This window comes from Cryptomeria japonica, chromosome 11 (assembly GCF_030272615.1).
Source record: "Cryptomeria japonica chromosome 11, Sugi_1.0, whole genome shotgun sequence".
NCBI classification, from domain to species: Eukaryota; Viridiplantae; Streptophyta; class Pinopsida; order Cupressales; family Cupressaceae; genus Cryptomeria; species Cryptomeria japonica.
Window position 1 is genome coordinate 485,945,956 of NC_081415.1, and position 18,438 is coordinate 485,964,393.

The window sequence follows — 18,438 nt, forward strand, 5'->3', positions numbered from 1 at the left end:
GACACCAACCTTCACATGCTTACATAGACCCTTTCCAACGAACATAACCACCTTTTTGAATGGTTATGACCGTTGGAACCAAAATGCAACTTCTCGGAGCAATATTGCAAAAAGTTGTTGACAAAATTTTGACAATTTTGCAACTTTTGGCAATTTGCATCCTCCAACATTCAAACATGTTTAGGATCTATCGTAAAGTCATTTATTTACTAAAATAACACCAAATCACTTATGACATCCTATTCTAAGGTCCTATTGGTCTAATGAGACCCAAGGTTGTCTTAAGGTACCTTTGGCACTCTTAGCCTTACAAATTGGACCAAAAACATTATTAGGTGGATCAACACCATGATTACATCATTTTAACCACTTACTACAACCTAGTGATCTTCAAGAGTTTGAGATATGCCTTGGGTTCCCTGCACCATATCTGAGAGCAATTTTCAATACATGCAATTACAAAACAGGAGAATAAATCCTCACAAGTTGCAACACGTTACAGCTTCAGAGTTTTCTGGAAACCCTTACAATGCAAATTTTCCAACTCCCAACTCACATCCAAAAACTCTCCAAAAACTAAACTCAGAAATGACCTACAGTTTCTTAAATAGTCCTTTTTGGTTTGGAGCCAAAATTACAATTTAGAAATTAAAATTTGGCAGTCTAGCCCCAAAACATACAATTTGAATTTCAAAATTGAGCCAAATTTCAAAACTGGAAACTTTCCGAATTATGGTCCAACTTCTGGCAACCATAGCTTTTGAACCGGTGATCGGATTGACACACTGTTTGAAGCATCGGAAAGCTCTCTAAGTGAAGAATATGTGAAGAATTTTCTTTGCCTATTTCCTTCGTTTTCAGAGCCATTTGAGGCTATTTAATGCATCAAATTTGACTCAGAAGAATTGTTTTCGGTTTTTCGGGAAACTGAAACTTGAATAACTTTCAAACCGTAATTGATTTCAACTTGATTCTTTCGCCAAAGTGCTTATTTTTACATTCTCAAGCTTCCCACAAAATTCGGGCTCCACCCGCCTTTAAATAGAAAACTTTCTATTTTGGGCAGTTGGCTAGAAAAAGCAGCTTGTCATTTCTAAATGTTGGAATCTCTTATTCGTCCAAATGGGTATCCAAAAATGCAAAAACATTAAAAGAAAACTTAAACAAAAAGGAAATATTTTTGGGTGATGCAAGATTGCCCTTACACCACTCGAGGCTCCTGCATCAAAGATTGAACCTGTGCTCTCCAGGATCTTTGCAATCCTCTCACCGTAATCAATTAGCTTACAGTTACTCAAGAAATAGGCTAACTGTTACCAAACTAACTAGGCCTAAGAAGGGGACATTACAACATCTAATTGATTTATTTTGTGAATGACAATGTTTGTTTTATTGGGATGTTTGGAGAAGCATGATGCAATACAAACCCTTTTCTTGACTAGTGCATGAAATGGTTCTTTTGGACTAGCAATTTTATAGCAGTAATATAAATGTCCTATAGGTAAGAAAAGAAGAGGCCATATTGAATAGATATAAGGCAATACTTTATATTTCATGCACTCCAAGATATAACTTAAGAGTACTCAATATAGCCAAGAATTGCCTAGGGCATTCCCTATTGAAGATTTGTCATTGATGTCATGATGTGTTGAAGACTATGAAGACTGACAATGTTCAGATTTTGTTTGGTAACTTAAGAGTACTCGATACAACGAAGAATTGCCTAGGGCATTCCTTGTTGAAGATTTGTCATTTGATGTCATGATGTGTTGAAGATTATGAAGACTGGCAATGTTCAGATTTTGTTTGGTAACTGAAGAGTACTCAATATAGCCAAGAATTGCCTAGGGCATTCCCTGTTGAAGACTTGTCATTGATGTCATGATGTGTTGACGATTATGAAGACTGACAATGATTACAGTGATTATGGGAGATGAAATTAAAGTATTAGATGGCCAACTTCCCTTGAAAAGATTAATCACCCAATTTAATGTGCATACGTGCACATGAAGAATCGGTGGAACAACAATATGCCCGATTCCTGTTGGGCGAGTTTCTTTTCCAAAATATGGTGACTTCATCATATATCTTAATGATCAAAATGGCTGACTTCATGAATAACAAACTCATAAGGAACTTTAATTAATGAGCAGCCGACTTCATTTTTTTGGAGTGATTACTATCTTTAAAGATAGTGATTCATTATATATAATGTGCAGAGAATTAGTCGTGTAGTTTAGGGGTGCAATTTGTTTAAATAAACATTAACAAAGAAGAAGTGACTATGGTTATTAATGCAAGTGATTGTATTACACGATGATTGTATTTGATTAGAAAGGTTTAATTAAGATATTGAAGGGTGCAACAATATATTGAAGATTAATATATTCAAAGTGCAGCAATAAACATAAGTCTGAAAGGGTGTGATTAGGGAAAAGATGTGATTTGTTATTATTTGAGAGATATGTTTATTAATGAAAAGAAATGATCCTAGGGAATCAACCCTCTTGGAAAAGATACAAAATGATTTTGAGAAGTTGTGAAGATGGCATGTGTTGAGGAGTGAAAGGCAAATAAATACATCAGATACACCAGCAAATGAAGCCAAAATTTTGAGAAGATTATTTGCAGATTATAGGAGATTGTGGGAAATTATTTGCATGTTAGTAAAGGGATAGTAATCAGATTTTGTGGTAGTTTTATGATCAGCTTATAGCAGATTGGAGAAGAGAATTATAGCAGATTGAGAAGAGATTTATAGCAGAATTTAGAGATGAAATTGAATGAGGACTTGGTGCCTCTAGTGGGTTGGTGCTCACAAATTGAATGAGGGTTTGGTGCCTACTTAATAAAAGCAATAATTTTGCCGTGGTTTTCTCTCCCAATGTTTTCCACGTAAAGTGTGTTGTTATTGTGTTGCTCACTTTTTGATTTATATGCACTGAATTTGATTAAATCTTAAAGTGATTGATTAAGTTTTAAAAGGAAAAAGAATATTGCTATACTGATTCATCCCCCTCTCAATATAATTGTGTGCTCATCATTCCCTAAGTTGTTGGGTTAGGAAACATCTAATTGACTACAAAGTTTAGTACAAGAGCCAAATTAATACAAGAATGTGTGAAGAATCGTCACATGCTCCATTAATCAATTCACATCTACATGGTCACTCCTCTTGGAAGAAAGATTGATGGTTTGCAAGGAGTTTAGAAAGTATAATGCTTCCCTATCTCTAGTATAGGATGTCATTTATGTTTATCGTACATGGCTCATTTTTTTTTGTAAGAAGTCAGATACAATGACAGAGAAGAATGTTTGAATAAAGGAATATCAATTTGTATCGGGAAAAGACTGTCTATCGATATGTTTGTGTACAGATTGATTTATAATTTTATTAGTATTGATTGGTTAGGTGGTTAGCGATATCAACCACTATGCCCATTGCCTTCATGGATTGTACTTGTGGTCCTCTCTTGGACATTGTTGGGGAGCTCTCATGTGCATTTTCCATGGACTTTTGCCTGTTGTTTGTTGTACTTTGCATACCCATAAATATAATGCATTATTTGAGTTGTATTGTTCTAATCTACATTTTCTGTTTATACTACAATCATTTCTGTTTATTATTGTTATTTATAGTCAGGCAGCTTACACCCAGTAGAGTTTTAATCTTCCTATGAACTGTCTTTTTACATGGGTCAATATCTAACTTGAATTTAGGTGTGTCTAATTCTCTCTTCCAACTAGATAAAATGCTCATCTTTTCACAAGAAAGCCATTAAGTAGATTAAGAAAGGAAAAAATAGCCTAATCAATAACAAAATATAAAAATTAATATGACTGTCTCATGTACAAGCATAGACTTCACTTACTAATAACAAGTCCAGAAGAGTACCTCAGAACATCAGACCTACACACACACACACACACATTTTTATCCCTATTTTCTCTCCTTTGACAAAGATGGTTGTAGTCTTTCTTCAGTTTCATATGGGACACTCTGCAGATCCTGCAAGCAAATCCTGTTTCTTTTCAAATAAATTCTAAATGCATGGTCTTGAGAATGAATATTTATAAATAATGCACACAACCAACTAAATACTAAGCATATATGTTAGAAATTAGGATCTTAGGATACTAATCATTATAAACAAGATCATAAAATAAATAAAATGAGAATCCTACAAGCATAAATGTACACGTTACACAAGATATACATGGGGAAAACCCTTTCGGGTAAAAAAGCCCATAAAGTATGATTTTATTAAACACTCACAAATATAGTTTATCATAAAATAGACATGAACCTAGGGATACTGCTCCAATACTTCCACATGACCAATAATACCTCCTGTGCATAGTGATGTAACTCACCACAAGGCTCCAAGTTCACATACCTCTCAAATGAGAGAGAACCTCCTTAAATATAGGAGGAAGGGTGGCTTAACTAGTCACACCTTTTCAATAACCCGCACTCATAAATAATTAATAATCTAATAATTATTAGATTATAATTTTTTCAAATGGGATATGCTTATAAAGCATATAATATATAAGGTTTTATAACCTTATATTAGAACATTATATATAAATGTTATAAGGATGTGATCCCTAAAAACATTATGTTCTAACACTCCCCCTTAATGTTTATAGGGGATCGCATGTCAATTTCCATAAAAGAAAAAAATGAAGTACACCAGTAGTGTTGGTCTTCTTTGACAGTGATAAACAGGGACACAAATATATGCCAATATGAAGATCATGCATTCCGGACTACATGAAAGTCATCTTGTCATAATTTATAATCCCAGTGTTTTAAAAATGATGCTATGAGGTCTTAAAAAATTATATTGGAGCTGCAGTCTCCTCAAATTAACCTCTTCCCAGGTTTATTACATAGTGCCCGTAGGTCTTAATACAATTCTTTTACAAGTGGAAGATTTACAAGGAGAAGAATTTACAATATGCCTGTAGGACTTAATACAATGTGCTCGTAGGACTTAAAACATTTGCCAAACTTACGATATTGTGCCCATAGGACTTAAAAACATCTGCGCGTAGGACTTACGATAATTTGTGCGTAGGACTTAAAACATCTGCCCATAGTTCTTACGTTAATGTGCCCATAGGACTTAAAAACATCTGCTTGTAGGACTTACGATAATGTGCCCGTAGGACTTAAAAAAATCTGCCCATAGGACTTACGATATTGTGCCCGTAGGACTTAAAAAAAATCTGCCCGTAAAAATTACGATAATGTGCCCGTAGGACTTACAATAATGTGCCCGTAGGACTTAAAAAACATTTGCCCGTAGGACTTACGATAATGTGCCCGTAGGACTTAAAAATAGGATATAGCCACTAGGTGGTGTCATTGACATACACACTCCCCCTCAATGGCATCACCTAAGGCCAAGCATTATTTGAATTTGGAGCATATAATGCCTAAAGGTCTCATGCCTATTAGGTCTTACATCTAGGATTTAGCCACAAGGTGGTGTCATGTACACTCCCCCTTAAGGGGTCACCTAGAACCAACCACTGCATAGACGATTTCAAAGTGATAGTTAAAATTCCAATATATAGCATGTGCCCATGATCTTCAGGATGTCTTTTTTTATGGAATGATTTCACTTGAGTGAGGTGCCCATGATCTTCAAGGTGCCTTTATTATGGAATAATTTCACTTGAGTGAGGTGCCCATGATCTTCAATGTTCATTTTGATATTTAGAAATGATATTCTCTAGAAAGAGTAAAGTAACTTCAAGTAAGATGGTACTTTTACATGTATCCAAATGGAACTCTTCCATAAATCTTCAAGTCCATATTGACTCTTTAGGAGCTACATTCATCTTTTGCCCATTTGACTCAATGACACATAGAAAATATTCTTCTTATTAAAGTATTGCACCATCCATGTAATAGCACTTGCACCATATGTTTTGAAGGCATAACCTCACCATACAAGAAACAATATAGTTAGTGACATAGTAATCAATTAAACTTGATTCTTGGTGCAAAGAAAAACATAATATTATGCATTTGTCATTTGCCAAAGATCATATAGTATTCCTCATAAAAGTAACAAGTAGATCAATATATATTTTCACAAGCATAAGCATGATAATTAGTTGTCATGTTTAAAACAAAAGTAGACATGCTACTACATGTAAGATAATGATCCATAAAAAATTGAAGCAACGGGTGAGCTATCCTTTCTAGTAAGGGTGATAGCCACCCATTATAAGATCAATATAAGGTGTTTCATTTTTCATAATATAATAATTAAAAAATAGGATCTCCAAAAATGCTAATGATAATTTTTTAAAATTTACTTATGCATATTTAATAGCCTTTATATTTCATAGGTGAATATTTTATTCTCTATCCATAGATGATCATTGTTATAATTTGATAGTAAATCATTTGTTCACAAACATAGTACAAGTAGGAATATCCTCAATGTTAATATAATGCATATCCTTCATCAAATGCTAATAAAAAATTAATTTGAGATAATTCATGATGTTCCTTCCCTTTTCTCCTACTAGTTCATATGTTACTTTTTAAATGAAACTTAAGCACTAATATAGATAATAATAAGTAATTTGGAAGGGCCACTTGAAGGGCATGCGACACATTGATTCAAATATCATTACATGGGTCTTAAATATATATGAAGACATCCTTTTCTTTATTTTATTTTTTAAATATTGAAAGTAGATGGGAAATGTCATAGGTAGACAAATTACACGATAATGACAATGGATACCAAAAATTACCCTATCAAAATGTAGTTTAAGATATTCCCATAATAATAACATGCCTCTTAAAATGAGAAAGAGACCTCAAGTATATGGCTTGCTTCTAGATACCATCATGCCAATTTATCATACTTAGAAGGGGTGTAGATTTTGATATATCATTATTTTGATAGACCCAATTCAATATCTTCTATAAAAAGCTCAAGAAATTTTGAAAGAGACCAGGGCATTATTGAACATGAGGTTGAAACTATCATTTAGAATTGTTATGAAATTAATCTCATATTAATAAAAATAATGTAGATTATACTCCATAATCTTAAAATCACTTCATCATCTTTATGAATTTAAAAGTGGTTATATGAGAACAATGATCCATCATAAACTCTAAAAAGCATTATTGGTCATTCTTTTTCAGACTAAAATCCTTTGATCAGACACTTAGATGTGATGTAGAAAAAAAAATAAAAAATTTCCTACGAATTTCACCTAGCATCACACTAAGTTGCATTATCTATTTCAAGGAGAAATGACTTGAATTTGGTTTCATATGTGAGATGTAACTGCAAGAAGGCTACTGAGCATGAAAGTAATTTTTCAAGTGGAAGTAATACATGCGGATTATTCATTTAAATACCTTAGCCATACATAAGCTCCCACTAAGGTTTAAGTCACTACTTAAATATAATGTATATAGGGAAACTGTCAAAAGAAAAGATGTCTCATTGCAAAGAGTTTAGAACCTGATCAAATTGGGAATGTGATGGAAAGAGGGAATGATTCATGCACTGTATAGACTCTATACATTCTCAAATTATATGAATAAAAATTCATAGTTAAAAAAATATTTGGTAAATGTTTTACTTCCATGCACTGTTTTGAATGGGGCACAAATGACTTCTTCAACACAAAATTCCTGCTTTAAGTGTAGTTGAAATGTTTGAAACACAATGCGTTATATGTGAAGGGTTGTGACTCATTTTGCCCTCCTCAACCTTTCGTACAAGGACAAGTCTTTTATTTTAAATGAGTACGGAGATTAAAACAATATGGCAATGAAAGGTAGAAGAATTTTCTTACGAGACTCATGTGTTTTAGACAAGTTTATGTATGATATTTAAAATAATGTATAATTTTAAATATCTATTTTATTAATTTCAAGATATTATAAAGAAAATTTTATAAGTAGATGATGTAATCTATTAAAAGGTTTTGGGAATTACCAACCAGCTACTTAAAATGAATTTGATTTGGAAAATTTAAAATCAATTTTGAGAATTATTGTTGATTAGTATGTGTTTATCAATATGAATAGAATATTAAAGTATATATTTATCAATATGGATAGAATATTAAAAGTTATTTGATTATAGTTTTTCACTAAAAAAGAACATTTTTAGCTGTCATTTGTTTCAAAGAAAAAACTATCTCAAATTTGTCCTTATCCAATGTAAAATAATTTAAATGGTTGCATATGTTTCCAAAATACTAATAGAAGAAAACACCTACTTTTCAAACTAGGTTCACAGATTATACTTACTTGAATGTGGAAACTTGATTTTATGAGTATTTTGAAATTACTTAATGATATAAGATACATGTTGATTGAGCATGAAGAAGTTTACCATCAAGTTTTATAGATCTTCTAGAATAATCTGTAAAAATGATTAGTAAAGCCTAATAGGCTCTGATACCATGTTAGAAATTAGGATCTTAGGATACTAATAATTATAAACAAGATCATAAAATAAATAAAATGAGAATCATACAAGCATAAATGTACACGTTACACAAGATATACATGGGGAAAACCCTTTCGGATAAAAAACCCCATAAAAGCATCATTTTATTAAACACTTACAAATATAGTCTATCATAAAATAGACATGAACTTGGGGATACTCCTCCAATACTTCCACATGACCAATAATACCTCCTGTGCATAGTGATGTAACTCACCACAAGGCTCCAAGTTCACATACCTCTCAAATGAGAGAGAACCTCCTTAAATATAGGAGGAAGGGTGGCTTCACTAGTCATGCCTTTTCAATAACCCCCACTCATAAATAATTAATAATCTCATAATTATTAGATTATAATTATTTCAAATGGGATATGCTTATAACCTTATATTAGAACATTATATATAAATGTTATAAGGATGTGATCCCTAATAATGTTATGTTCTAACAATATATCATGTCTAGAGTCTACCACTAGTCTTGGTATTAATTTTATCAGTATAAAACTGAATAATTATAAATTTAAATTGCTTATTCATCCTAAACTGAAATCTCACTTCTTGCTTCAAGAACCACTTTATGAAACTCTAGAGATTTACACTCCAAAGTCTTCTTAGCTATAACATTTGTTAAATTTGAAAATATGCTAGCCACAAAAAATTGAGAACATGAGGAAAATTGGTGGTTGAAACTTTAATTTTGGTGCCTTAAGTATATTCATCACATGCAGTATGCTTGAGACAGAAAATCAAGAATTCCTTCGAATAACACCTTAAAATTGTGTTTGGGTATTAGGTTAATCAGTATAAACCTGAATAATGATATATTTAAATTGCTTATTTATCGTAAAATGAAATATCACTTCTTTGTTTCAAGCACTACTTTATGAAACTCCAGAGATTTCTGCTTCAGAGTCATCTTAGCTATAACATTCATTAAGTTTTAAAATATACTATCAACAAAGAATTGAGACATGAGGAAAATTGGTGGTCGAAACTTATATTTAGGGTGCCTTGAGTATATTCATAACATGCAGTATGCTGAGACAGAAAATCAAGAATTCCTTAGAATAACACCTTAAAAGTGTGTTTTGGTCTTTAGGATCCCTGAAAGCTATATAAAATCTGCACAGAAACTAATAAATAAATATAACCTGACTAAAAAATGTGTGCCTTAAACTAACAAAATGCAAAGTTTTTTTTGAAAGAGACAATTATGCTAGGATTTGTTTGTATTAGTTTGTTTCTGGAATTGGAACTCTATCAAATATGATATAAGGAACTTTTCCCTATTAGTTGAAATAACAGACTTGCACTGGTACAGGAAGATCCACCCTTTTCAAAATGAGCTTGGTATTTCTTCATACTTCTTCCATACCTTTGGACACCAAAACTGTAACAAAAATGCTATATGCTTAGAAAGATGTGGACATTAAAGTTAAAATTCACATCAATGTTTTTGCTTGTATTGCATATTGTCAACCAATTCTTGGCCATGGTGATCAAGTATTATAGTCAGTTTGTGTCAGATATGTTGCAAGAATATATCATCATTTTGATCTATAGTATATAAATTAGTCTGATCAACGTCTTTAATGATTTTTTGATATGGGCCTGTGTTTTTATCACAAATTCCTTTATAGAACTCCAAAACTTTCCTAATAACTTGAAGGCATTACATGTTGGTAACAAACTTAATCGGCGAACAAATTAACTTTTATACGTATGTTTTGGTAATTTTCTTTCTAGGGTCTATATGCTGTTAATAAATCGTCTTTCCAAGTTGATTTTGCTCTTTATTTGTTTTGTACCAAGCTAAATGCTTAAGCTATAACATCAGGAGTAAGGACTACTTTTCTCATTTTCACCAAAACAGAATGTCAATGAAATAGATTTATTGTCTTCAAAATGATTCAAACAGTACAATGTTGGCCTTCTAAAATTTCCTCTATAAAGCAAATACACATGTATGGCATTTTGTCAAGGAATCTAAGATTTTCACCCTAGGCAATATCTGTATGCTGGATACTACAAGATATTTGTAGTACTTTGTCAATTGTAACTTTTTATCATTTTTTTAACCAAAATATTAAAGACAGATTTATTACCTTCATTTTTGTAGGGTGAAAGGAAAACATTATTTCAGCTGCCCACCACTTCAAGGAGTGATGCTTCGCCCAGATAGAGTGAAGGTTTGTTTGGATTATGAGTTCATTCATCGAAGATTGTCTCATTTTATTGTACTCTCAATACAGAAATAAGCTAATGAGTTACTAATTTTTTCCAGTATTTACTTTTTGTTAAGGTTGGAATGATTAGTTACATTTTGAGAATGAATGATGAGGTCTTCATTGACTATTTCTCTCTTCTCTTCTTGAAAGTATGACATAATGCCTCCAAGGCTCCAAGGACATGCTCATTGTCTTGGAAATATATTTCAAACTCAACAATATATATTTGAAGGTGGAACCACTACTTTTTAGGACTCAAACCCCATGTATGGTACAAAAGGATCTAGAGTAAAAGGTCAATTCCACTTAAACATGAGAGCACATTGACTGTGGACTTCATTTTGCAACTTCAAGTTCAAGTCAGAGCAGACAAGGTTTCTATGTTAATATAATTCACATCCACCTAAACTGTCCACTCAAGCTCAGATTTTGGATCCAGAGGACAGTTTGGACCTTTATATTGGAGGTTTTAGTGGGGGATGTGTTGGACCTTTATATTCTAACCTAAGCTAATCCTATGAACTCGAGAGACAAAAAATGCAGAAGTGGAATTAAAACCAATTCTCGCTTCACCAAATTCAACAATTACACAAGAACGGTGCTATCTTCTAAGATTTTCATATCACTCATATTCACCAACATTTTGAACAATGAGTAAAGCAATAGAAGTTAAGTTTTCATTTACTGGTTCAGGCTAACTTTGCAAAATAATTGAAAATCATCCAATTATAAAAAGTATGAACACATCATTCAACATTAAGCAACTTTATCAAATCCTTCATTCAATATAACAACTTGTAAATAAAGTCGATTCTAACAAGAGCCAAGAAACCATGCCAACTTGCAAAAGTGGACAAAGATTCACCAACAATTGAACAATGAATAATGTCTGGGACTTAAGAAGTATCACTACAACAATTTTTCCAAAATCTCTCATATCAGATACAAATGAAATGAGGAGGGTTTATATAGGCATTCTTATTACAAAGCAACAAACTATATTGATTTAAGATCAATGGCCAAGATTAAAACAACAAATCTAATTAGGGCAAGCTAACATAGTTATCCAAAATGGATCAATGAGAAATAAATAACTAATAAATCTAGCTTACTTCTAGAAGCAGGCATCCCTTATCCTTTTCCTTGGCAGAAAATTCGATGAACTTGGTGACTATGGGATTAATTTCTTCCATTGGGACACTTGGCAAAATGTCAATCTTGTATTCCCTTTAGGTCAATCTCATCTTGAAATGTGGCAAAAGTGGTTATCCAATCAATTTCCAATTTTCGAAAATCATCCTCCATGGACAAAAATGAGGATGCCTTGCTGAAATGTTGCTTCTGAATTGGATTTGCAGAAGTGAAGAAATTGTTTTGAACTTTGGCCTTTAGGTTCTCTACTTCCAAGTCTTTGTCTCGGACTATTTCCTGCTCAAGCACATCTGAAACTATGATGAAAAACTTGTCTTGGACTGTCTTGATTGTTTCTTCTATTTTGGCACCATCAATCTTCATTCTTTTCAAGACTTCTCCTCTAGCTACCAAGGCGTGATACCATGTGCTGAAGTCATATGATGTTCCAACATCAATTACATTCACATTGACCAAGTCATGTTTAGGAATTCCTTTCAGCACTTTGAAACATGGAATTGTCTTTCCTTGGACAGTTTGGAAATCTTCCCAAAATTCGGCTATGCTTTGGATTTTGTACATGAATGAGGAGATCTGAACATAGACTTGTGCCAATTCTTCCACGAATTTGATGGCTTTGTTTGCAACTTTTGCAATCCATTCTTTAGCCTCTTGAGCTGCCATCTTCATTCCTTCAAGATTCTCAACTGACTCTCGTGGAAGAATCAAAGGTGGAGTAATTGTTGCCTCTTCTATTCTAATAGAATTTACCAAATGCTAGATATAACCCTTTAATTGTTCATTCTCCTCCTTGAGCTTGTTTTTCTTTTCTTCCTCCTTAGCCTTTCCTTGATGGCGTTGACTGAATCATCTAACTCCTGGACTTCTTGTTCTTTTGTGGTAGGACCTATGTCCATGGTCATTAGTTCATATTCTTCAAGAGCAATGTCTTCTTTGGATTTGTCAAACTTTGGAATAACTACCTGTACTGAACGGGATCCTGTGCCACCCTTATGGATTAAGGAATATTTCTTTGCCTTCTTTTCCACAGGCCGGTTCAATCTGGCTAAGAATTCTATTGAATCGTCCATTGGTTGGACTTCTACAATAGCTTTCTTTTTCATTATTGCTAGTAACCAATCTGGTACTGTTGGCTGTTCAATGCCATCATCTTCTTTATTTTCCTAATTTCCCTCACTTCCTTCAATTCCCCTAAGTACGGAAATCATTCCCTCTTGAAAATCTCCTTCCAAGATATCAATTTCAATATTTTCTAATTCTTCACCCATCACTATTACTGGATTATCAAGGCCATTAGGAAGAATTTGCTGCTGAACTGGTTCTTCACAAATTCGAGGAGGAATTTCCATCTCAATTTGTAAATTGTCTGCAACCGGAGTTTTGTTCCTATCTGTGGATGAGCCAACTTCTTCAACCAAATAAGTGTTGGTAGAAGAAGATGCATTGTTTGCTCTCAGTTTCTTACATATAGTTTCCTTATTTGAAGTCTTCTCTCTTCTTGGCCTTAGTGAAATCTCTATTGCATCCTTCCTTTTCTTGGAACTTCCATTTTCTGGTCTCCCAACATCGTGAGTTACTTCATCATCATCAGAAGAACAAGAATCCATGTTTCCCATTAAATAATAGGTGAATGCAATATTCTTCTCCTTTAGTTTGTGATTTTGCTGATCCACCCACCACTTGATAAATTTCATGACTGGCCTCATCAATGTATCCAAATCTGAAAGCTCGGGTCCATAACAATTTGTTGCAGGGAAAGGTTTTTCCTTTTCTTCTTCATAGTGTGGCTGGGTGAAATTTCCATCATCTTCCAACTGACCTGGTATCAGAAAAATTTCAATTGTTCTAATCATGCTCACTGATATCTTGGACCACATTCTCCTTATTTCATATTCATCAGCTGCATTGGGCTAGAAATCTTCAAGATCAACTCTGTGCCTATACCTCCTTCTGTTTATCATTCCAATATGGTGATGGGGATCTATTGTGACCTTTTTCACACATCACCCCATCGAGAATGGGGACCCTCTCCTTTCCTTCTTTCTAGGGTTTTCGTTAGTGTCCCGTGACCTTCCGCTTCAGTTTTGCTCAATTTTTTCAAGTTTTGAACGGTTTGAGTCTTAAGGATTGAAAGTTAGTTTTTGCAAGCCAAGTGATAACAGAGTTTAGACACCGTCAAAGTGCCTAGAAAGGCCAAAGGACGAAGAACGCAATTGATTTGAACGAATTCAGACAACTTTCTATTTTTGGAAAGTTTGCTTTTTTTCCTTTTTGCTATTTTTTAAGAAGTTTCGTTTTTGGCGATTTTAGCTTGATCCCCGAGATGGCTATTTTTGGAAAGTTTTCCCTACTTTTTATGGATGTCTGCTTTTTGCTTTTTTGGACTAGGGACCTAGGGTTTGCACTGGTACCACTGACTTGCATCGATCACAATCGAAAATTTTCAAGTTTTGACCCAAAAAGCTAAGTTCCTACATTTTAGGGGTCATGGCGTTTCGGATGGGTTACCTGAGTATGGATTTCAAATATCATGTTAATCTGGCTAAAATTGAAGAAGTTATCAAATTTTGAAGTTTTCCAAGTATTTTTCTAAGTCTGGCTAATCATGTTTGGTGTCGAATGTTGTTCTAGGAACTCCAAAAAGTCTGCCCAAGCAAGGTATGGTGGTGCCAAGACTTGTTCCATGTGCTCAAGAAAGTCTGCCCAAGCAAGGTATGATGGTGCCTCAAGCTACCAGGTCTGCCCTACTCTTCATAGCCATGGTGCAAGGAAGTCCGCCCTCCTAAGATCATGACTCAAACAAGGTCCGCCTTGCAATGAAATGTTAAGGTTTCTAAACCTTCTCAAAGTCCGCCCTAGGGGTGAGTCTAAGGCAAAAGCGTAATCATGTTCCTCTTGAGGTCCACCTTGAGGTAATGAGTTATCAACCCCTCTAAAGTCCGCCTTCCTACTTGGGAAGAGAACAAGGAAAGTCCACCCTCCAAAGTGCACATGTTTGAGAAACTCCGCCCAAGGTGAAGTATAAGTGTCATGAACTCCAAAAGTCTGCCCAAGCAATGTGGCATGAAGTTGATGAAGTCCGCTCTCCAAGGTTTCTAAACCTTCTCAAAGTCCGCCTTGAGGGAGATTTGGTAAGTTAAAATACAAAGTGCGCATGTTTGATAAAGTCCGCCTTATGCTGCAAGGACAAAGTTCCTAAGTGCTGTCAAGTCCGCCCCATGCTGCAGATGAAAGGCTCCTAAGTGTGAAGAACTCTGCCCAAGGTGATTAATGATGGATCACAACCTAAGTAAAGTCCGCCCTAGGGAGAAGGAAGTAGCATGTGGATGGTGCTTGATCCCTCCAAAGTCCGCCCTGCTTGTGATTGAGGTCAAAACAAGTCAAAGAGTGCTGACTAAGTTTAAAAAAATGGAATATTCTTCAAGTGATGTCAGCAGATCTTCATGGAATTCGAACTAGCAATCAAAATAGAATGTTTTGAAAAGAGAATATATTGCAAATCAGTTCGAACTAGGGACTGAAAATCAAAATAGAAAATTGCAAGATGAAGATTTCAAACTAATTAAGAGATGACAGTTCAACTGAACACCAAAATAGAAACATTCTTTAAGGATTCAAAGGACTGAAATGATATTAGAAACAAATTTTCGAAGAGATCCTCTATGTTTCTAATTGAGAATTCAAACTTCACTACAAATGCATTTCATTCTTTCATTTTTCTCATATGAAGTTCGAACTTTGGAGAGCAAGTGTGTAATGTCCCCATTTTGCGAGCATCAGAGTTTGTAAGAATTAGCCTATCATTTGACCCTCGTAGGCTAATAATTATTGATAGAGGGCCTCGTGTGGCAGTTACTTGGTGATTTGAGACATTACTCTTCAACTGGATTCAGGTTTTGGCCTTTGCACAGGTTTTTTGACTCATATTGGCACACTTACTATTTATAGTAAGTTACTATTTTGGGAGAGTCAGGGTTCCTATTAATAGAAAGACACCTGAGCAGAGCTTATTGGCAGTGTCAACCTTGATTGGGCCTTTGCAGCTATTTCTAGACTCAGTTCCACATACTTACTATTTATAGTAAGTCACTATTCAGGGTTTCTATTTTTAGACAGGCATCCAATCACATGGAGAATAGGGAGAGTCGACTCCTGGCTCAGACGGCTTAGCAATTAGACAAGTACATCAAGAGATATTAAAGTTTAAGTGACTTAAGTGATTTATTTAATATTTTAATATTATTATAAAGTTCTAAAGTAACTTTATAATAATAAAGTCACTTTAATATAATAAAGTGCATTAAGTGAATAATTTAATGTGGGAATAAATCTTTTATCCCACATTGGCCAGGAAGGTGTTTGAGCTCTCTTAAGGAAAGAATAAAAGGAAAGGCAAGAGTTCATTCTCGGCATCCAGTTGATGAATAGTATTTTGATTGATTTTTATTGTGGAGCGTAGGGCTTTCGCAATTTTCTTCTTTGATCATAGGAAACGAAAACTTCCTATTGATAGCAATTTTGAAGGTGTGAAATAACACCTGAATTATTGTAGTTGTGGGAAAGAATACTTCAGTTCTTTCATTTGTGCAAATTGGTGAAGTTTTCTACAAGGGTTTGAAGTTTATTGTTGAAGAACATTTATAGTTGGTTGTGAATCATCCTTCTTTGGCACATGGAGTTATATCATTCTTGTTGGGAGAGATTATCAACAAATTATTCAAGGTTTTAAGAACAGATTGCAAGTTTGTTCTTGCTGCTACAGTGCGCATGAACAGTGCCGTGAACAGTGCGCTACAGTGCCATGAACAGTGCGCATGAACAGTGCCATGAATAGTGCGCTACAGTGCCGTGAACAATGCACATGAACAGTGCGCTACAGTAGTTGGAGTTCTATAGAAGGGGATTTAGAGAGGTTGAACAACTATATATATGTGACAAGGGATTTGCATATGAGGAGAATCAAACCAATATATCAAGGCAGCCATTGAAATACCAGGTTTTCTATCTATGGTCACTGTATTAGAAAATCATTACTTCATTGCATCATTTTCTATTATGATTATATCATGAAATATTTGGAGGTTGCATATGTTTAATGGAGATATAATTTGCATATTCCACATTCAACATTGATCAGCCATTTAGCTTTCATGCCAATTGTTTGATTAAATGCCTAATGGCTGTAGGTGTACTTTGGGATGCATGACAAGTGTTTGTCTTAATGTCAACTAGCTGTACTAGTTAATTTCAGTCATTACATATGTGTGGAAAGGTCTAAAACAGCTAGTATATCATTTCTATAACAACTTTGCATTGTTAGAAGCTTTCCATAACTTCATTTGCAGCCTACAAACCCAAAGAAGACAAAGAAAGAATTCACTACAGCGGCTTCAAACATTGTATGCCAAATGTTTGACAATATTCCTTGGTGTTCAAATAAGCAAAAACAGGGTCAGATTAGCCAAGGGATATTACAAAGTGGAGAAAGTTCTTGTTGTGACCTTTTCACACATCGCCCCATTGCTAATGGGGACCCCCTCTTTTCCTGCCTTCTACGTTGTTTAGGTTAGGGTTTTGACAACTTAGTGGGCAATTTTGTGTTTCCCGTGCTCGAGTCTCGGAGTTTTGATCATGCCTAGTGCCGTTTAGGGTTTTTGAAGTTATAGGATCAAGCACATGAAAATTGAGATTTTAATGATCCTAGTTTTGTCTAAGTGTTGACCCCTTTGGAGTGTTAACGTCCTCGTCAGTGATTTTAAGTGCTAAGGTGTTTTCAGACTTTTTGGAGTTGTTTTCTCGCTCCTAGGGAGTTATTCGAGTTGATTTCACACTTTATCCTGATAGATTTCCTTGTATTACGCTCCAATTTTTGATGAATTTGCCTAAGTCCAGTTTAGTTTTATTGAGTTTCAAAGTTTCTAAGTGATTATGAGTGGAAAAATCATCATTTGCCGGATGAAAATCCATATTCTAAGGGTTAAAAGGTCAAAATTCCATACTAGAGGTGCTTTTCCCCTCATATTCCTGACTACCCATGGTTTTCCCTGCTCAAAATCCAAACTGGACATGGATTTTCCTTGAAATCCATACTTGACCCATTTTTCCACCACTGTGAATCCATAATAGGGTCGTTTTTCCCCTGGAAGCATTAAATATTGACTAAGTGTCAGGATTTATCCTGACTACCCACGTTTTTCCACCAGGGAGTATGGATAGGATTGCGGATGACATTTGTCTTGATTCCACACCTGGGTCAATTTTCCACCAGGTCTTTTGTGACGAGTTTTGAGGATTTTTGTGCAGACTTTCAGTCAAGACTAAAGGCGATTTTCCATTGAGAGCATTTTTAATGATTTTTAAGTCTGGTATTCATCCAGACTAAAGTTAATTTTCCCCTGGCCCCACCTTGTGTGCATTTTGATGAATTTTATTGGGAAATTTTGTCCATACTTAGATCGATTTTCCCTTATAGGGAATATTTTGACGTTTTAAATGATTTTGATGGGATTTTTTAATCCCTACTTGGATCGATTATCCTAAGTGGCTCAA

The 18,438-nt window shown here is 34.5% G+C and overlaps 1 protein-coding gene across 1 annotated transcript in view; it reads left to right on the forward strand.

The window, feature by feature from the left end:
• The window catches only part of LOC131032438 (tubulin-folding cofactor B), a 188,294-nt gene that overhangs the window by 128,601 nt on the left and 41,255 nt on the right, over positions 1 to 18,438 (forward strand). Inside the window, exon 7 of the mRNA XM_057963410.2 lies at positions 10,629 to 10,698. Coding sequence (XP_057819393.1) covers positions 10,629 to 10,698 — 70 coding nt within the window. The remainder of the gene's footprint in view (positions 1 to 10,628; positions 10,699 to 18,438) is intronic.